Genomic DNA, 21789 nt, shown 5'->3' on the forward strand with positions numbered 1-21789 from the left:
GCAGTACTTCCACACAGCAGGTATGTCCGAGGTTCCGTCAGTTCACATTCATAACCGCATACGCCCGTTCGCTTGGTGTGCTGTGGCGTATAGGTGGCCGCGCGACTATAATTTCAGAACTAATTTAAGAGTAATTGAATTCTGTAGACCCCAACTGTGTATGAGAGGCTAGGATGGACTACAGCACAATTGTGGTTTTAATTTAAATCAATACGACCAAGCATACCTGCTATTTAAACAGTTGGAGTCTACAAATTGATTAAAAAGAAAATTCTGAGTTGTAGGAAGATCTGAAGTTGTGGAGAAGATAATTAATTTGGAAAAAAGGTAACTGAATAAAGAAACTCTTACTTTAATTTAAAATATCGCTTTAATTATTTAAATACATTCATATTGTTTTATGAACAATTTATAATAACCTTGCCGTGGTAGCAATTAAATACTATTTGCGTTAGCTAGTCTTACACTAGGTCCAGTCGAGGAAAGAAAAACAAAAGGAAAATAGCTCGATATAACTCGATATGTACTGGGTACTGAAACAATAATGTGAAAAAAGTTTTAACTGTAAGTACTCTGAGTGGAGTCGGTCTCTTCGCCCGCTGGGGGTAGAGGGTAGGCGGGACCGGGGCGGAGCCTTCGCTCAAACCCTTCGGGCGAGCTGGCCCGATGCTGATTACATTTCACCTGCTCGTAAATACTGGAGAGGGCTAGAGACAGACAATAAACGACAAGAATTAAAGATCCGTTTGATTAAATAAGACAGATAATCCCACTCCGTTTAATAGAAACACGTGGAGAGAAAGGGAAGTCGTAAATCTATTTTTATTTTTGTCTCTAACTGGAGAAAAGATAAACTCTACGAGTTTACTCGCACTGCAGGTAAATCGTGGAAAAAAGACCAAGGAAGGTTATTTTCTAAGGATGCATTCGACAGTGTACTACATTGGCGCCTTCGTCTTGTCTGTGACGCTTCTTCAAGGTAACTCTTTTTAAAAAATATATTATACAGAAATAAATAAATAGTCATTTCGCTGTGTAAAGACATACTTGATTATAATCAACGTATAATACGACTGTGACGGAGTAGGGTATATGACGACGGTTTTAAGGAGCATCATGCTCTGTCTTCAGCTCCGAAGCTTTCCAATACTTGCGTAGAACTACATACTATCGTTCATCGAATTAAGTGTTTTGAAGCATCTCGTAGTTTTAGAAAATTGCCACTCGATTATACTAATAACAGCAGCAACAAGTTTTGATTTCCAAAAGTAGGCTAATTGTGGCGTTTTAAATGAGGGTCTGGGTGTGCGCAGCGCATTCAGGGTTTGAACTGTACGACGCAGAGCATTCTTGCTATTGCGGTCGGACACGGTATACGCTACAAGCAGTAAATTAAACAAAAATATTAATACATCATTAAAATGGTCCACCGATACATCAATACTTGTGAATTGTGTGAAGTGGGCTCTAGGTTAAACTTCGTGCTGCACTGCGCCTGATATAATGTGGTTTTCTTTACAGTTGTTACATCAATATAGCCTACACTGTTCAATAAACATATTAAGTAGATGTATTATGAAATTGCGTAAAACTTTATTTCCTAGTTGTTTCAATGGACACTGTCAGTGGTAATAATTCAAGCTTTTAAATATGATTGGTGGTTCTTGCAGAGTTGTTTTTACGATCTATGAGCTATGGGCAGGATTTAAATTTAAAATGTCAATAACCATGCTTGGCCGTTAAACGTTTCGTTTATGGTTGCAAGTTTGCGCTCGTTTAAAGAAAGCACTCACGCAAACAAGAGTAGCGCGGGCATGCGGCGACTTTGCTGGTCTCTTCGCCCTCTAGCGAGAAATCCTTTGTACCACGGGAGTCCCTCACTCGTCTCGTCATTCTTTTATTGACCACAGTTTCTAGTTAGAGTAGTCTTGTCGGGAAAAAATGAAATCAACTCGAATTAGCGTTACGCGGGTTTCTATGCGGGGTTTTAGGTATTCTGAGAATTTGTCTTGAATTATTTTGAATGGAAGCACCATATGTTCCCGTGCAGAACGGTCGTGCTTCCTTGAAAGTGCTGCCTTGCAATAATTTGATCAAAATTCGCTCGCAGATAATCCACAGTGGACGTAGCCTAATGTGTCTGTTCTTTCCAATAATCTGAAATGCAAGTACCCTCTTCTGATGGTCCCCCAGCCACGACCCCTTCTACATACTCACACGCGCGCGCACACCAAATCCAGCTGGTCAACTGGTCTAGTACGCAGTGACCAAAGATTAAACGCATCATCAATTTTGAAAACACGGCCCACAATGGAAGTAATACTGCAACTAATAGGTGTACCTGTAATAATGCGCACGTGGTGCTAGTGAGTGAGTCATCAGCACTGTGTGGTATAGCTTTATGACATCACCCTGTGATCTCTGGGAGATGTTAATGGAGGTTCTCCGGAGAGGGTAATGGGAGCCATTTGGGTGTATTTGCAAAATGCAAATTCTGTCATTCCGTCATGTTATCCAAGCCTCGCATTTCAAATGATGTCCCCTCATCGTTGACGTTTTATGTTTTATTCTACCTGAAAAGGGTAGGGTCACATGCCATACAGTTCTACTCGCATGGAAAATGCATCCGAGTAACCATATGAGATAGATTACAAAAATATTTGGTTCGGTATCTTGCTTATGAAAGATCAAGGAGGCTAACTTATTGATTAATGGTTGTCATCTTGATAGAAATTCTGCATAATTAAATACAGTAATAAAATAAAGCCAGTATAATGTTGAATACTGTAGTACAGTAATAGAATGTTTGTCTTAGAGGTTTTCTTGCTGCAGTGTTTGAAATGGTCTTTCGCTGCTGGCTGTTTTGGTAACCAGAGCAGTATTTTCCTCTTGGAAAGATGGAACAGTCTGGGCTTTGAGGTGTCCGCTGGAGTCGATGGTGGAGTCTGAGCCTAATTTTATTTTGCTGCCAGCCCGCAGCGATAGGGCACTGGGTGTCCTGTTTCCCCCTCGTTCAGTGCCTGCTTGATTTTATCTAAATAAGTGGCCCTTCGACCTTGTTATCGCCTAGCAAACGCAAGCCGTCGGAAGAACACATGCCTGTTTTGTTGCATCCAATGTGAGTTATTGTAAAAAAAAAAAAGTGCTCTTTCCCCCCATGATGTGGGGGGGGGGGGGGGTTGCGATAAACTTGCCTGGTCTCTCCTGTGCAGTCGCAGAACAAGCTGTGTGGGAACATAATACAGGATTTTCTGCACGGGTGGTGTTGCGGAGAGCCACTGATAGCAGCCGAAATGCACTGAGAGGAATTTAAATCACACACATACGTGTGCTCATTCTGACACTGAGCTACAGAAACACGCACCAGCACTGACACAGTGAAACTGGTGGGAGTAACTGAAAAAAATTCTATAAAAATGCTTTAGTGTTTTATATTTCAGCTCACTGAGTAGCCTATTTAAGAATTTTACCCATTTATAATTAATTAGCCTAAATTGTTTTTTAAAGAAGTGTATCTTGAGTAATGAGAGTCAGAAAGATTCGAATGACTGAAAGACCCTTGTTTTCAGCTGTCTTACTATTTGAAAAGTTTTAGCTACTTCCTGGATGTTTAGGGAGGGGGGTGGGTGGGTGGGTGGGTGTAGGTAGACTGTCCATTGATTGCAGCTCAGGACTATAGACCAGTGGACCAGTTTTTCTTGTTTTTGAATGTAAACAAACGTGTTTCGTTTTTTTTTCAAAGAGCATGTTCTTGTCCAGAACGGAGAACAAAGGAGCAGAGAGGGAGGGAGGGAGGGAGAGGGAGTGGGTGTGAAACGGCGGGCAGGAGGGAAAGAGAGAGATGATGTGGCGGCGGTGCCATAAGAGCCTTTGTCATGACAGATAGTGCGTCATGATACCCCAGAGGAAACGCTATCCCATTTAATCTCGGAGCCGAACGGTTTTTTAAAAAAAACGGCGTGCGCACGTATTCATTTGTTTCGCGGCTGCGCGGGTAATTGCGTGTGAAAGTTGTGCCATTCTTCTGAGGCCAGACGAATGTTGAAAGCGCTAACGTTGGCGATGGCGTGGGAGCACAGCGGACGGTCGTGGAGCGGTGCGGTCTGAACCTTGTAATCTACGCACTGGCGTACCGAAGTCGGCCCGTGGGCAGCTTTGCGGTTACTTTGAGCTCGTGGCGGCGTCCTTGGGACGGACAGAAGGCCCGAGGCATTAGCCTCACAATGGCAAGAGTCCGCCACCCCACTTTGGACTGGAAATGTCAAACGCTTTTAACGGCCGCGCAGATGTTTTTATTTGAACTGCGTTGGGCAGTGGGGAGTGTGTGTGTGGGGTGGGGGGGGGGTGTGGTGGTGAAAGACAATCCACGTGATCAGTTACAGCGTGCTGTAAAAACCTCGCCTGATGAGATAGTGGTGGGCGTGGCACGGGGGTCATGTTTCTGTTAGGCCGCCGTGCTGTTATGACCGCTGTTAAAATCCTTTCAGCGCCCCCCTCCCCTCCTCCCCACCCCCCCAGCCTAGCCCCCCCTCCCACCTGCAGCCCTTTTTAAGATATCACTGCACACTGTAAACCCCTCGCTGGTTTTTCATAAACGGATTGTGTTTGTTTGTGGATGCCTGTGGTGGGTTGATGTGCGTGCGGGTGTGTGTGTGTGTGTCTGTGCGAGTGTGGGGGGGGAGGGGGGTATGTATGAATGTAGTTGTGTCTGTAAAAGGAGCTCCCTTGAGCTCTCTGTGTAGCTAAGACTTACTCCCCCATGTTATAAGGCCATTTGCTTTCAGATACAAGATACAGCGTTTCAGATATAGCAGATATATAGTGTTTGTTTTTAACATCTTTATGCAAGCATGTCTCTCCTCTCTTGTAAACCAAGGTTTCATTGTTTCACCCGTGTGATCTACATATTAACTTCTGACCCGTATTTACATGGACGAAGTGTATAAAGTCTTCCACCAGCACCACTATACATCCACAGCCTCCCTTTATTTCTTGTAGTCAAATGATCTGTGAAGGAAAATCAAGCTTTTTTTTTGTGATAATAAAATGATATGACAGTTCTCTATTGACTAACAAAACAATTGTGCTTTCTTGCATCTCTATCCATGAAGTCTTATCTATTATCTTTTGTTGTGCGAGAAAGGTAAAAAAAAGAAAAGAAAAAAGAAACGTTTATCTCCAATTGGAACCGTTGGAACTCTGTCAGGCTTAGATTACAGATAGAGGAGCGCACTTCCCCCTCGAGTGCAGGCTCCCCGTTTTGAAATATGACATGTGATGTCATGTGGTTTGACAGTGACTTCTGTTGTCATGGTAAATATCATGTGACCTACATCAACTGGAAGCGAAGTTCAAGTCATTTATTAAGCCTCTGGAGAGAAGGAGCTAAGGGAAAACAATTCTACATGTTTAATGTGGGGGAAAATGAAAAACGATAAAACCTCTGTGTCAGGGAAATAAAAAAAAAAGCTCTTTTGGGAAACACCGACGCTAATAGCTATATTCACTCATTTGTATGTATTTATTTATTTACATGTTCGTTTTCTTTTTTCATTTTTGGTCTTGTGGAGTGATGTATATTTGTAGACCTTGAGGAGCATAATATGCGTAGGTTAGGTCTAAGGTTCCTGTTCACTCAAGTCAGAGGTCTGTTTTTGTAGTGAAAACACTTCAGTTAAACGATCGTGCTATGTGGCCGTTTTCGAGAATGATAACAGAGCATGAAAATTCATCTTGGTCTGTAAGAATTAGCTTGTACAGGAGATTTTGTGACCCAAGTAGGTCATTTTGTTAGTGCTTTATGCTGAAGAAAAGCATCCAGCTTAGAACGATTTTATATGGGTTGAGTTGTTCTGACCAATCTGATTGGAATGTGCATTATTTAAGTTATTTTAGTTAGTTTCAGTTCAGTTTTATTTAAACATACAGAAGTAAAAGTAGTAGTCTTCATCTAACACCAGTACAGATATGCAGTGAGAAAAACTGTTTCATGCAATATATTCATTGCAACACTTTTAAGTAACCATAACATCTTAACCACTTAAAATGCATTATGTGTACAAGAAAAAACAACAAAACATGCCGAGCATAAAGTAAAAATACAACATGGCTGCAAACCCAACTTCTTGCTAACCAGCCAGAAGCTGTATACTGAAAGGAAATTAAAAAAAAAAAAGTTTGCTTCTGACACTGGAATGGACTTATTTTTTATAGTGAGCTTGTCTGGGAAACCAGTCTTGAAAGCTGATAAGTGGACATGTTCCCAACAGGTGAGAAGCACCATTCCATGATAGAAAGCCTCTATTTTTATGGAATGCTTTATGGACTATTGCCAATGGGAATTATCAGAGAAAACAGACCCATTAAATACTTTGTCTTGAGCGAGACATCTGCTGATTTTCTACCCTTTCAACACTTTACACCCCTCATCCCTCACTCCCTCCCCCCCCCTGCTGTTCTCCCCCACCCCCACACCTCTGTCTGACCTTTGCCACTTCTGTTCCAGAGGGATCAGCTCTTCATTTGCTAATGGACTCACTGTGGCTCAGCTGAAGTGAGACCCTACTACTGAAATGCGCTTCTAGGACATTTAATTAATTTATAGGAAAAAAAAAAAACGGTTTTATTCATTAACACCATCTCCTTCCTTTCCCCCTTTTCTCTCATCTGTAAATGAAAATGAACATTTTTACTCAAATGTCGAGTGCCCTTGGTGAAACGTATAACGCTACACTTCAATGTCAAGAAAAAGCGAAAAGGAAGTGGAGTTTGGGCTAGCGCTTGCGTTCGTGTGTACTTGCCCGTCGTCGGTTTGGGAGGACGTTCGGACGTTGGGGCGCGTCTCGTTTCCGGCTGCTTGGTAACGCCCGTCCCTCGGGCCAGAGACGGGCACGTCGGGCGCGAGCGAGAGAGAAACGCGTCCGAATCTCCGGGGGGGGGGGGGTGGGGGGGTATTCGCGTCGCACCGCGGGGGCCCTCTCCGTAATGCGACACGAGGCTTATGGAAACGCTTCTTAATTCCGGCCGTCACCGGCGTCCCACTGGGGGTGTTCCGATTTCGATTAGATTGTGAAAAACTAAGAGCTGCCTGTCAGGAGGCACTTAACGGAAATCAATTTCCAGAGAGAGGGGGAGAAAACCTTTACTTACCATAGACTCACTTTTCAGTCTGTCACCGAGAAACCGAGCCTTTAAAACGGAGGTAACATGGAATGTATCATAATAACATATTTGCAGACCGTGTAGGGCTTTTTATTGGCTGCGTTCGAACGTTAAGGTCGATCTGAATTTTTGGCTTGACGTCCATCGGTGTAAAAAGAAAGCTGCGCCGGATGTCTGAATGGGTGGTAGCTAACTTTAGCTTGTTGGCTTTCCCAAAACAGTCACGCTTTTTTAAATGTTTGAGTTGGTACTCGGACAAATCTTCCCAGTTGGCTAGAGCGCACAGATTTGATTTTCCAGGACACAGCGGCTTGAATGCATTCCTCCCCATTAATTCAGGCTTTAATTGGGCAGTTTTAGTTGTCTTTACACACCCTCGGGCCCAATAATACAAATGTATTGATGTATAAATCGATGCAGGAGTCGGGGGAGAATTAACATTGATCTGCAAAGCACCCAATTACTTACCTGAACCCGTTATTTAACTTGCATTTGCCCGGTTTGACGACACAATCATTTGTCATTTTCTTTTAATAGATCTACATGTTCCGTCTCGAGTCTTGATAATGGCAACGGCGAGGGAACACAATTAAGATTGACTCGGAATCCGTCACGTGGAATGTTTCTTTTTTTTATGACGTAAGATGAAGGCATATGTTATCTCTGAAAGACACGTCTGAATCCGAGAGAGGAAGATAAGGCCTCTCAGTTCTTAAATTGCTCTGATAAATCCCCTTAGAGAGCATTGTTTTAAATCCAGGTGTTGATGTAGTCCCACGTTGGAGGAGGGGGGATTCCTCAAAAGGGACGCGAGTTAACAATGCAGAAGGAGGTGGCAGTGGGACTCCCGCTTTCTTTGTTTCCCGTCCAGCACGTGCTGCTTGCTTTTTGTGCTTTCAGGCTGTTTCGCGTCGTTATCAATTCCTCGTTCACAAGGGCAGAACCGCATTTAATTCAGAAGAATTTTGACGTGGTGTTTATTTGTTATTAAGTATATCTGTCTGTCCTGTGGAGACGGTTGCACTTTGCCATTAACAACTTTATCGAATCCAAACAGCAAGCCTTCTGATTCCCTGACTGCACCAATTTAAGCTTGACATTCAAAGCTGTGTGTAACCTTTATGCATTCCATGGTAACCAAAGTAAAGTCGTTTTTTTTTTTTTTTTTTGTTGTAAAAAATCACTTTTGAAGCTTTTTAAATGTCAGTATATACTATATTTTTCATTTTAACTAACGTTTTTTTTCCCCGTACAGTCAGATAGATAACAGGTACTCTGCGGGGAGGTACGCGTTGTATGTTTGAGCGTGGGGACGGCAAGGAGGAGCAGGGCCAGAGCTCGGCGGGTGAAATCCATTATGGGTGCGACGGAGCATGGCCATTTTATGGTGATGACCATGTTCAACGAGACTTACTGCCAACAACATGGAGGGAGCGGAATGCCTGACCAGGGTCATGTGGAGTTTTTCCTTCATTATTTCTCTCCGCTGATTTAGCCAATGATAACACCTACAGTGTGTTATTTCGTAGGTGTTTTTTTTACTTGTCACTCTCTCCACTGGTTGCTATTATTATGTCAACTTGTTTTTTTGATTCAACACTTACTTTTGAAAGGGAAAAAACTTACTTAAGGGTAAATGTGTAAAGTAATAATTGTGCCTTTTTTTTAGCTTTTTTGAGACTGGATATCAGATTATTCCCCCTGTAGAGAACTGTTTACCCTCCACAGTATCACACAGTGAGTGAGATGATCGTGGTGAAAATATGGGTGCGAATATCATATGCTATGTCCCAAGACTCTATGTTCAGTATTTAGACGGAGAACAGTAAACAGGAAGTCACCCCCATTCGCGCGTGATCAGTGTAGTGTGCAGACCAGAGGACGGACAGCTTCATTCTCGCGCGCGTGCACAAATTGTCGTTTGCCACGAGGATGGATATCCCTGCCACTCGTTTCCCGCCTGGCGGCTTATGACAGCGCGTAACGCTAATGGATGCGGTTCCTACCGGTGACAAGATTTAACGCGACCCCTCCCCCCCGTGTTCCGAGCCCATTTACAAGAGGTGTCTAAATCACGGGGAGAAAGCGCGCATTGTTGGTGTGATAGCCAGACACAGCCCCAGCAATGAAATGTTTCTCACATGTTGTGTGATTTGTTGCTCTCATGGGTTGGGGGGGGGGGGGGGGGCAGGGGAAGCAGGATATGCGGGGATTGAAGAACGCTGTGGAATGAAATGGCACCCGGATTCCCACGTTCTAAACAGAGGTCACACGAGGTCTTAGAGATGTCTCCATCACGCCCATGCTTGGACAAGGCAGGGCACTGTGTTTGAAGCGTTTCAGTTCATATCACAGAACCTGGGATATCTCATATTAGACTCACGTTGTTTTAATATCTCTAAAAGCAGCCCCCCTTCCCCCCTCCACATTCCCTTCATGAGTTGCTGTGTTTGGGCTACTACAAAGTTAAAAAAAAATCCCTGGGTTTAAGGGTAAAAATATACCAAAAACTAAACCTTGATCTTCATTGGCAAGGTGAGATGAAAGGTTGCTTTTTCGGTAATGTAGTCGACTTTTTCATGCCTCACCTTTCTTAAGAAAAGAGAGGAAAAAAGGGAAGAGCCTGAAAGAAGCTTGCCTTCTCTCCTTCCTTTTGTTTACCTGAGACTGGCTTCTACCTAAAGCGTCAAGGAAATGTCACCCTAGGAGTTTCAATTATAAAACGGAGCAATTGTTTCTCTCTGCTCTGGAGAATGGGAAGACATATCCTGTCAAGCGACAAATTAATAACTTTCTCGCCGCTCCAGGACCGTGCAGCTTTGTGACGCTTCTGCTGCTTGGCAACATTTGCATAATAAAGGAAGCAAAGATAGATGTGAATAAACAGCAAATAATGCCGTCAGTGCTGCTTCTAAAGTCACACCCAACAGTATGGGCTTAGCGAACCTCCATACTGTTAGCTTCGACATTGCCTGGGGCACCTTGCTCTTAATCTGCTCATATGCTGCTTACGCATCTGTCAGAACCAGAACGTCACGGAAAGTTCTAGCGAAAGGCTGCGCGTTTCTGTTCTTTGCTTCGGCTCACTCCAACAAATCAATGCGAGACGATAGCTGTGGTATTGGAAAGGAAAATATGCGAGCGGATTTTTTAGATTGTTATATTTTTGGGCGATTGGAGCACTTTGGCGAATGCCTAAAGTGGTGCAGTGTTCTCTCTCTGGTGGTCCTGGGTACTGGAGGGTTTTTCCTGTGGAATGTTAATGGTGGTTCAGTGCCCCTCTCCCTGGCTGTGAGATAAATCCACTCACCCTCTCTCTTTCTGTCCCTCTCTCCCCCCTTTTCTCTCTCTCTTCTTAACTGAAGCTCACTCTCCCCCCCCCCCCCCCCACCACCCCCCTTGAAACTCCACAACAGTGGCCCTGCCATTCAGAGCAAAATGATTTATTTGCCACACAGAGGGGTCAAGTACAATAGTTTCTGTGGCCAAAGAGCCATAAATGTGTGAGAGAAATATAGGTGCAACAACCGAACAACAGGAGGGAAGCCACTGTGTGTGTGTGTGTGTGTGTGTGCGCACCATGCAGAGAATCCCTCAATTGAAATGCATGAAGGTCCCCCTGGGAGGAGATAAAACTGGTGAAGGGGGGGTATGGGGGTGCTGCCTAATCCACTGGGGATTTTTGGAAGCCCTCCTCGCGCTGGCTGGCCTTTTGTTTTCGACAGGAAGTGAGGCTGCGTCTCTGGTGCGGCCTGCCGTTGTTATTCGGGTCGGCCCGCCGGATCCCCACGGAGGGAATTGTAAAGAGGGCTCCTCTAATCAAACACGTGTAAGACCGTGACTTACGCTGTCAGGGGCTTTTCTCATTGTGACGGCGGGTGGAAGCAGTGCGACAGGGAGGCTAGCAGCACGTAGCGGCTCCTCGAGCCGCCGCTCCGGCTGTGATGGCTTTCTTTGAGCGGGGAAGTTCTGCTCTGACCTTAGCCTGCGACACAGATCTACACGGAAATTACAGCTTCTTCTTATTCTTTCTGAAACTGTTTGACAGTCATTATCCGCTGAGAAGGTGCCACGCAAAAAGACAGATCTTTGCAAATTTGTCCTTGTAGGGCCTGACATTCCACACAGGGTTTTAAGTCAGAAGAAAACTCTAGTGAGAAATTAGGAGAGCTAACATCAGATAGTGTTTACTAGGCTTCTGTGGAACATGTATTTGAATGGCTAACTTGACAGGGTGTGGTTACAAATGCATGTGTATATGTGGAGAGTGTGTCAGAACGCTTCGCTAACTTGATTGTGTTGTTTGCCGAAGAGGAATCTGGTCTTTGGAATGTGGTAGCCTACGGCTTGTTGAAAGCTTGAAAGTGATAATGAAATTTAAATTTAGCCTTGAATCAGATGTAGCCTGCGACTGCATCCATTAACCCAATCAGATAAATGCATTCAATATAATTTCCACCTCTATGAACACCACCGCCTTGGAATAGTATTCTAAAATATTTTTCAGGAAATAGTTTCTTTCTCCGGCCAACTAATATTGTTCATGTGAATTGGATCATTGCAAGATATGGCAATTCCAGTTCCTGTTGAGGGCACACTTTCTAAATAGATACCTCCTCTTCTGAGGAGAAAAAAAAATCAAAGGCATGCGCTTCATATATGTTTGCATGAGATAAGGAAGAGGTGTCGTTTCTGTGTTCTTTGTTCTATGAAACTGAATGCGAAACTTATTTCGCTATTGTCGTGGCTTTTTAAATAATGCTACCCATAGCCGAAATCAGTCTGAGCCACGCGGTACACGTCTCTTTTGAAGAAATGTAATCCTTACCTTGGAGCTCTTTGGTGGTCTGTAAATTAATTTGACCGCCGCCAGTCCCCAGAATTGCAAATTGAGATAGCTGGCTCTCAGAATCTTTAAAGGTGTCTTGCCCTTCATTATTGATGTATTTTTCTCCAACGGGGGATGAAGGGTAAGGTGCACCTCTTTGTTTTCTGTTCATTTTATTTTATTTCACTGAAGTCTGTGCCTGTTAATGCAACTGGGCCGGCCACTATTAGTCCAAGAGGAGGGACAGTCACAGAGCCTGGACTCTATTAAACTGCTTCAATTTTCCCGCATGCTAAAAGACCAAATAATTTCTGCGGCTTGTTTTGTTTTCAATTTCAGGTCTATTCCTCTGTCCTTTTTCTTATTGTGTGTGTGTATGTGTTTGTGTACTTGCGTGTTTGTATGTGTTTGTATATGTGTGTGTGTGTGTGTATGTCGGTGTGTGACTGTTTGATGCATCAGGCCTTGGCATTCTTATCAGAACACAATATGTACCTCAGTCCTCTGAGCTCATGCCTCAAGGCTGCACCGTCTCTGTCTTTCATGTGAAGCCAGACATTCCTGTCTTTGAAGCACCGAATTGTGTGGACCTGACACCATTCAAATTCATTCATTTATTCGCTTATCTTACAGTGTCTTCATCTTTAATGGTCATGAGCTGTCCCTAATTAACTGCACCTTGCTGTGTGTCTTGCAGCTCTGATATTGTTGTACAATGTCGTAGTGTTGTCCAATCCGTATACTCAGTTTTTTAGAACAACATGAGACACTGGGGAAAGTTTAGTTGGATTAATTTCTGATGATGGATATTTTCCCTTAAATATGAAGTTAAAAAAACTGTCACTGAAAGAATGGAAAAAGGAGAACCTACCATTAGCTCAAATTTGTGATTATACTCTTGCTCAGGGACATAAATGGTGATTATAGCTCAAGGACATCATCTGCTTTGGAATGTGTATCGTTGATATTTGTGCGTGTTTACTTTTGGTTCACAAAGTACACCTTCCCTCTGTGAAATGCTAAGAAAATGGAAACAAATGGCATGCCATATTGCACTGGGGAAAAAATAACTCACTGTCACACTAATCTCCCAGATATGCATACTGTTATTGGACTTATTTCTGCATGCAAGCATGGCAGTCACATGCAATTTGCGGGTCTGGTCTTGGAAAAAAAAAACGAAACGAACATGTAAAAAAGACATGTTGGCATACACATACACATGAAACCACTTCGCTGCTGGTTTTTCTTCTTTTTTGTTCCTTACATCTTTCCTGGAATTGAGATAATTACAAAGCCGTGCGACTGTTTCGTGGGGGAAAAGAAAAAAGTAGCCAATTTGCAAGCGGTGCGAGCTGGTGAATGAGCGTTAGGCTGCGGGGTGTGGCCCCTGGCCCCGTGGCACGCCCATGGGCTCCGAACGCAGGCTGAAGCAGCTGCGCCGGGCCTGTAGCGTTTGGTACCGCCGCCCGCGTTGCGCGCGGCTTCTTCAGGCTGGCTTTAACGCGCGCGGCTCTTTTTTTCGGGTGAAGGAACGTAGCAGCCAGCGCCGCCGCACCGCGAACCGACAGCTTGGTTAGCGCCAAGTTGCGCGGCGGCTTTTTTTTTTTCTTTTTTTTTTTTGTCGAAGATTAGCGCGCGCGTCTTCGCCCAACTCTCGCAAAAAACACGCTCCATCACCCGGAGGGAAGGGAGCCGGCTGCTGATTGGAAGCGTTCTGGGTCTTTTCCGACTGTGACCTACCAGAAAAGTCAAGAGTCACTCGCCTCGCTCTCTCCGGGCGCTCGACAAAGATCTCAATTCACGCGGCATTCATTAACAGCGGCATTTGCTTCCTGATCCCCCTTGACCTCCACCGAGAGAAGATTCGAAACAGCCACCAGTTCATTTTTACATGCAGCCTCTGTTACCGGCGCTGTACCCCCGCGCGACTCCCCACCCGGACTTCTCATCTGAAGCGATGCTTAATGAAGCGCTGGGGAGAAGGCGTTCGCTTGCGCTGTTCCGCGCTAAATTAATTTAGCTAGCACCTGAAATGGCAGCTCGGTATGGGAGATGGCATGTTGAAAAATAAACTTTCAGGCATTTCATGTTGAATAATGTGCGTGCCAGAAGCCATTACGAAAGGGTTCCTTTTTTCATTCGCCTCCACCACAAAGCAGATTTGCCGAAAATGTATGCATAATAAATGCATCATTCTTGAGTCCCCCTCTCCTAATTTAATGCAGCTGGTTTATTTCTCGTCTGGAGGGTCAGTTAATATGAAATATCAACTGAGAATTTGCATAAGGGAAGCCTGTTTATTTCGCAGTTGGCCGTTCCTGCATTCTGCCGGGGATCTGTGGACAAGTGGTCCCATTATCCCTTTCTTGCTCCCTGCCAGTTTGCTAATAATCAGTCCTGGCAGAGGCAATACATCAAACCGTAAAGCATCACGGCCTCTGTCCGCGCGCTTCGTTTGATGTCACATGTTCATTAGCCCGCAATCTCCACGTCAGGACCGCGCCCGGCGACTGGAAACTGTTCGCTCAGATGGCTTCTGGGTATTAATATTTGTCTTTACGCGACGTTTCCACTCAAATTCAGACCCTCCGCGCGTGTGGTCAAGTAGATGTTTCCCACGATTCCTCATTTCTACAGACCGTCCTGCATTTTTAGCTGGGCGCAGAACCGGGTGGGTCTGGAACGCGCGGAGGTAAATGTTCAGTGGAAGAATGTGACAGCGTATTAAAGTGCGGGGTCTTATTAACCGAGATGGCCAGCGGCCGGCGCGCGGGCAGGGCTGAGCTTGGCGGTTCCTGGCGGTCTGCTGGGGAAGGTGTCGTCTCGGCTGGAGGGTGACTGGCGGTTGGGCCCTGAGTTAAAACAGGAACGTGACTCATGGAACTGAAACGCGCGGCAATCGCTTATCAATGCCCGCCGAAGGGTGCTGGCTCTCGTCTCTCGGCGGGCGAAGGAATACCGTCTCATTATCTATCAGATAAAGTGTTTTTTTACGACGTGCCCGTGAGGTGCTTTCTCCAAACAAGGCCGTGTTCTCAGACACTGCGCACGGACAGCGTCAGATGTGGAGTGTGTGCGTTTGTGCAGCGTTGAGTTAGGTGGTCAGTGGACAAATTTCATTTAAGATGAAAAGATTTCATTTAATCTGTTTCAAGATCAGAATTGCATGTGAATCAAATAAGAGTTGATTTCTCACGCATTTCGTAGCTACCTTTGGAACTTTTGTCAAAGTTCATTGGATTTCACCCAATGGTTAGAGATAAGGTTTGCTTTATCATGAAGTAGTATTTTTTTTTCTTCAGTTTGAGTGATGTGTGTACCTTGGAAACGTGTAGCCCTTCAGAAAGACTAAAACAAACGTAAATTGTATCATATGACCTTTTGTCTGCAGTTTTAGTTTATGTTTTGCTATTTGGTATATAGGATACCATGGCACTGTTGGTGGTGTCCGCAGGCAGATTTGCGGATGACCTTGATTTGCCCCCTGATTTTGTAGCGGTGGACTCTGGAATGTGTGGCACAGTATTCGCACCGTTTGAATGATGAACACTGCAAGCTCTGCTAAATTTCACCAGTTTTTCAAAGCTAAACGTTAGGCGTAAATGTGTCAAGCTGTCCATAAAATGGACACACACACACACATACTCACATACATGCATTTGTTTTAACCCCGGACATTTAATTGTTGTAAATGAAAGATCTTTTGGGAATCTTGCAATATAAGAGACAGTAGCATATTTATGCACAAGTATGTACAACTTTTTATTAGAATTTTATGCCTCTCTGAAATTTTGCATAAATTCTCTTTCTCTTCCCCCCCCCCCCTTTCTCTCTCTCTGTCATATAACTTCAGGGCTAGACTTTTATTAGAAGAAGCCCAGAAAATATTGTTTTCCCTATCAAAAGTTGTGCAAACACATCTCTGCTCCTTGTATTATGAGAAAATGAAAAGCCACGTCTTAGAAAATCAGACGGATTGTCTTCAAGAATGGGTCATATTTCTAGTCAAGCTTTAAAATTTTTGGAAAGAAACCGTATATGACCAGTGAACAGACAATTGTCCAAAAGCGAAGTCAATTCTTTGAAAAAAATTGAATCTGTTAATATATAAAACTGTCCGCTAATACTTGTGCTTTGATTATTTCTGTAAAGTACAGCATTCGGTTTGTACACTTCTTCCCTATAGTTTGGCATTTCTAATTACATGAGGTAGGTCGGTGCCTTCAGTCCAAGTGTCTAAACATATTAGCAACGCGGTTACTTGAGAGTGAAGAACAATTTCTCACAAATAGTTTTGAAGCGCTTTGAAATACTGTAATTATGTCAGAGGTTCTCTCAGCAGTTCCAGGAGCAGGGAGGGAAGGTTGCCGCTGAGCTCCACGCGGGCTAGCCCCCCGACTCGCATTCGGCTGGCTCTCAGAAATGAAGTAAGGGCAAAAAGTCAAAGATTAACAGGAACGGCTTCGGCATTGAGGCAAGGCTCCTCTTGGCTGATAACAGGGGCTTCTCTACACGCAATAAAGCGAGCCTTCTGGTGCCTTTCCCAGGCTCGGCGAGCCTCATCGCCGGCCGGGGCGACCCCGCCCCCCTCCCACGCCGACGACACAGAGCGCTTATCTGTACCCGAGGGCCCAGATGGGCCCTGCATGCACCTCTCTCTCTCTGAAAAGGGGAGTCAATCCTGCCCCCCGGGAGAACAGTTCGGGGGCGCCGAACCCAGGGTGTCAATCATCGACCCCCGGGGGGATGGAACAGCCTGAACAAAGCCCTGCTTTGATCAGGGTTTGCTCTCTCTGGACTGAGGGGCCCGGGGTAGTTGTTCACATGTCCATGTTCAAGTCGTGCAGAAGCAATTTATGTTGAAACGGATTTGTCTAGATATATACTTGTATATAATACTCATAAAATCATTTTTAAAAAATTATCTGTGGCACCCCAGCCCCCCTTCAGAAGTTGACCTTATCTTCAATTCTTTGTCCTGTAACTGAGATCCTAGAGCTCGAGGCTCCTTGTGCTATACAGTGGACCGTACACTCATGAAGACCTTACTCTTCCCTACCATTACACTTTAAATAGCTCTCTTGATAAGCCCAGCATGCACTAGTCTTACAGGAGACCGATTCCTTTCATGTATCATTTCATGTAACCCTGCTCAGATCTTCTTGAAATCAATATTAATATTAAGATGTGCACATCTGAAAGTGAGCCTCGGGCTAGTATTTAGTGAAGTATATCAAGCACACAGGGATGCTGCATTTTTTTCATCGGCCTGATCAAATAAAAAGTAGTCTGTACGGACAATTTTGGTTATTAACCTAGCGACTGTTTCCACGGCATTCAAGGGTAATCATGGCCGCTGGTAAATTTGTGATGGAAAATGTTTAATTTCATTGTTGGAAATGGGAAGATCAGCTAAGTACATAAATCGAAACCCTTGAGAGTACAACTCTGTGTTGTTTTGGCCTTTCACAATGTGGGCTTTTGGCTTCCAGTGGACGGGTCAATCGGCGAAACCACCGCTCCTGTCATGCTCCTTTATTTGTTCACTTGTTTTGCCTTGTCACTTTACCAGAAGTCCCAAGGTCCCTTCTAAATGTTGAAACTGGACAGATAACAGAAAAAAATATCTATATTTGACTTCACTGCTACAAAGCACACAAAGTAGATGCAGTCTTGGCTTGGTTTGTTTATTGAACACGCTGAGTCTTGTACACAAAAAATATCTGTCAGGCGTAGTGGCTTTCCAGGTTATTATAAAACAGACGGAGATAGGGCACTGTTTCATTAAGTGCTGTTACACATTGACTAGCCTGTTGTAAACAGAGTACTTCAGCAAGGGCTGACCTTCTACGTGCGATATATGAGATTTTTTGTGCTGTTTGTTTTTACCCCTTTCCTTTTCTTCTCCATTTGATGGCTCAAGCATCCCATGATCCTCCCTGTCTTTATACATTTACCAGTACTGGAGACAGGGGCAGACGCAGCGGAGCGCCCTGGAATGTTAATGATCAGCTCTACCCATCATTCCTGCGTCTCTGATATTGTTCAAAATGAGAACCGCTGAAATAGCGGTATAAAAACAGGAGCTTTCCCCCCTCCCCCCCGTACGGATCAGACGTCCGTGTTCGATCCCCCGTGTGGCTGACGCGCGCGGTCGTAGCGGGTTTTTTTCCGGCTCGCGTTGAGCTGTGAATGCTGAGGGCTCCCAGCTGGGGCGAGCTGTGTGCTGGGTAGCGCGCTCTGTGACACGTGCTTCTTTTTCTGATGGGCTCGGCTCCTGGCTGGGGTCCGCGGGAGGACCGGGCCCTTGCGCGGAGGCTAAATAAACCCCCTGTCTGTTCCCCGCGTTCAGGGGCAAGCGGCCATGTCGACGGTTAATTAACATTTCTGTCCAGTCACGACTGGACACCATCAGAGGGGCACATTCATACTCTGGTAGTTCTTATTTTTTTAATTAATTCTTTTTTTTTTTTTTCCTTTCTTCGTGTCCTATCCTAGATGAAATAAGTAGCGGAACAACGGACGTGACCCGTAAGCTAATTTTGTTTAAGATCTGCCGATCTTACTTATTTAAGCAATAGCCCCGCTCCCTTCTGGTTTCTGTAAAAACAATGCATGCGTGGGGATACTACAAAGTGACGTGAGTGCATCAGTGTGAAAGGTCACCTTTAGACCTGGGGTTATCAGATTCCTGGAGACCAGGACACTGGAACAGGGGTGTTAGCAGCGTGCAGGGGGCCATCTGTTTGTGTTTATAAAGAGAGGAATTTGGCCTCTGCGAGTAATCAATCCCTGCAGTCCGCTGGCTCTGCGCGTGAGCTCCAGGCCACTTGAGTAGGGGGGGGGGGGCTGCGCATTTCATGCTCAGCAAAGGGGGGGGGGGGGGCGTATGTAAATCGCCCCCCGCCCCCGCCCCTCCTCATTCAGCTACACCGCCGTCTTTTTTTTTTTGTTTTCTCCGTTGCGTTTCGCCTGGCCGCGCACGCCTGTAGCAGCGAGGCTCTCGCCCGCCCGTCCAACGCCAGAGTCGCCGCGGCAACGGCGCGCTCGGCTTCCGTTCGCGCGGAACCCGGGTGAGAACCGCGAGCGGAACCGCCCGCTGCTGCTTCCCACCCCGGAGGAGAGGTGTCTCCCCCCCCCCCCCCCGAGCGCTTTCGGCACCAAGATGTCTGGGGTCTGATTCTTATCGGCCGCGGCCCCCAGCGGCCGTAAATAAGGAGGGGGCCGCCTCGCTCTCCAGCTGTGCTATCAGGAGGTGATGTTTTATCTGCGCTGATGTCACTGCAGCTCCCTAAGACCGGGAGAAAAACGGCTTCAAGGGGAGAAAGGAAAAAAGAAAAGAAAAAAAGACAACGAAAAGGCCCTGTTTTTTTTTACATTGCCTCTGAATTGGAAAGTGGTTGTGTGTATATATATATATCTATATTTATATATATTTTAAATTAGGAACATTTCTTGTAATGAAAAATTTTTTGTTTATAAATATGAAACACATTCATGGTTAGCAGATGGGTAAGGGAAGTGAGGCTCAGGTAGCCTAACCTGATATGAGGGCATAGCTTAAAAATAAACAACACATCGATTGACTAAATAAAGTTTTCTGAGACGGGCAATGAGACGTTCTTGAAGGTGGACATTGGGGCGCCTTTTCTCCTACCTGAGGCAGCAGAGAAACCCTATGTAACTGGGAAAAATAAACAAGTCAATAAATAAATAAATAAGTAAGTAATAAATACATGCGTAAGCAGCAGACTCCAACTACCGAGAGTAATTTCTCGAGGTCGCTGTGAAACAGGAGATTGCGGTTTTTAACAGTTCCAGCCCTCCCGACGGAAAAAGGCATTGACCAGCGCGAGTCCCGCGCGGTCACCCGGGGCCAGCGCCCAATCACAGCCAGGGATGCGACTGAGAGAGAGGTATCCGGCGGCTAGCCGGCGCTCAGCCCGCCGCGCGGCCTGAGGAAGGGGCGCGGGGAACGTGCCGAACACCCACGCCATGGAAATCAGGGAAGGAGAAGAAGGCGTCCGCGCTGCTCAAAACGCTTCGCGCGGGGGCGGGCGCTCTGATTGAGGGACGGGCAGCTGTCTGAACTCTGTCGGGAGGGCGCGCGGGGGAGGAACGGCGTTATTAAGGATGCGGCGATTGAATCTCCGCGGAGCGGCGCAGGTTTATTCCGCGCCTGTTCTCTGGAACGGGAGGTCCTTCCTCTTGTCGACATCCGCGGCCGTGCCAGAGCGCGCGTTCCGCTCGTAAACTTTTAATCTAACAAAAGAAATTAAGGAGGGACGGGAGTCCGATCTCAGAGTTTGCCTGAGCAGCAGAGCTCCCCCACGGTGGTGGTGGTGGTGGGCACTGGGTTCCCGCGTTTCCCAGTGTTTTAATTGGATAATTTCTGCGTTGCTGTCGGGCGCGTCCGTTTTTGGAGAGTCAGGAATAGCAATAAAGGCGGATTGATGGGTTCCAGAAGCGGCCGCTGGCGGCCAGTCAGGCCGAATAATAATTAACATCGCGGCACCGGCGCTGCCGCGGCGCTTTGCCATATTTCACTCTGCCCCACGCCTGTTCCCCGTGTGCTTTCACTCTGCTGTAAGAGGGGTGGGGGGGGGGGGGCGAAGGAAGGAATCTCTGCCTGTGCTTAGCGTGTCATTCGCACACCTCGGCTAACGAGCTGCGCTAATGGACTGTGGCAGCTATCGTCGTGACGGGACGCGGGCTGAGGAGGTGCCCCTGACAGTCCGCAGGACCCCAGGGGGCCCCGGTGGCTCTTTTTGGGCCCAAGCGTGAGCGAGCCCGGGCCTTTAGAGCTTCCGAGACGTCGTGCCGAAGACTAAAATCTGCCAGATAGTGGGCAGCCTCTCCCCCCTCGTGCCTGAGAGGGATTCTTCACCATGAGCTCCTCCCTCGTGCCTGTTGGCCAAGGGATTCTTCACCATGAGCGATGGGGAATTAAAGAGCAGACAGGAGGGATGTACCCAACCCCCCGTCCCCCCCTCTCACTCACCCACCACCGGCCTTCTGCTCAGGCTCCTGGATGGACTGTGTGTACTTTTCTGTAAGCTCCAGGTCTTTGTTCAAAGAGGAGGGTCATCTCCACCAGCCAGGGCTGCCGTTACCTCAGCTTACCCTCGTGCGAGCCAAAATGAAGGTGCGCCCGCTGCATGAGCTGGGAGGGAACGGCGACGCTCGCTCGGTCTGGAAAGTGAACCGTTTCACGGAAATAACCTCTCCTCTTTCTTCAGAAATGTGCTATTCTCTCTGGGAATCTGATAATGAGTTTTTTTTTTGTTTGTTTGTTTGGCAAGGACATGTTATGATTTCATTCATCCATTTATAGGGTGGATATTGGCTGTGTAAATGCTGGAACGAGCTCATCAGATTTTCCTGTTGACTTGTGGTGAAGACTGTGGAACGTGAATCATTGATAGGAGAGTTCCTTATGGCACATGCCCAGTCCAGTACACTCCCTCCTTCAGGGTCTTTTTATAAACCACCTCCGAGGGCCAGATCCAAGTGGAATAAAAACATTTCAAAAACAAAAGGATGAAACCAAATTCAGATTCTTCAGAGGGAAGCCTGTCATAGGTTTTGAAATGAATACTAGTCAGAGCAATCATGGTTGGTTCTTTTCTGTATGCTCTGTAGAATGTATGGCTGTCGTTCAGCAATTTTGTCAGTCATGCCTAAACATTAGTTCAAAATGAGATCATTAAAGAGTGAAATCAGTCAGATGAGCTAATATGTCCATTTTAATAGTGAAAAATTGCTTTAATTCCTTTTTGCTTTTTTAATTCCTTAGC

The 21789-nt window shown here is 45.8% G+C and overlaps 1 protein-coding gene across 2 annotated transcripts in view; it reads left to right on the forward strand.

The window, feature by feature from the left end:
• The first annotated feature begins 657 nt into the window (after positions 1-657).
• Positions 658-21789, forward strand: part of LOC135235898 (CD166 antigen homolog) — a 55728-nt gene continuing 34596 nt past the window's right edge. Inside the window, exon 1 of one of the 2 annotated variants that reach the window (XM_064301899.1) lies at positions 658-979. In XM_064301899.1, the coding sequence (XP_064157969.1) occupies positions 922-979 (58 nt within the window). In that variant the 5' untranslated portion in view covers positions 658-921. The remainder of the gene's footprint in view (positions 980-21789) is intronic. The other variant, XM_064301898.1, reaches the window with a different exon arrangement.

The sequence above is a fragment of the Anguilla rostrata genome, chromosome 12 (assembly GCF_018555375.3).
Source record: "Anguilla rostrata isolate EN2019 chromosome 12, ASM1855537v3, whole genome shotgun sequence".
In the NCBI taxonomy this organism is placed as follows: Eukaryota; Metazoa; Chordata; class Actinopteri; order Anguilliformes; family Anguillidae; genus Anguilla; species Anguilla rostrata.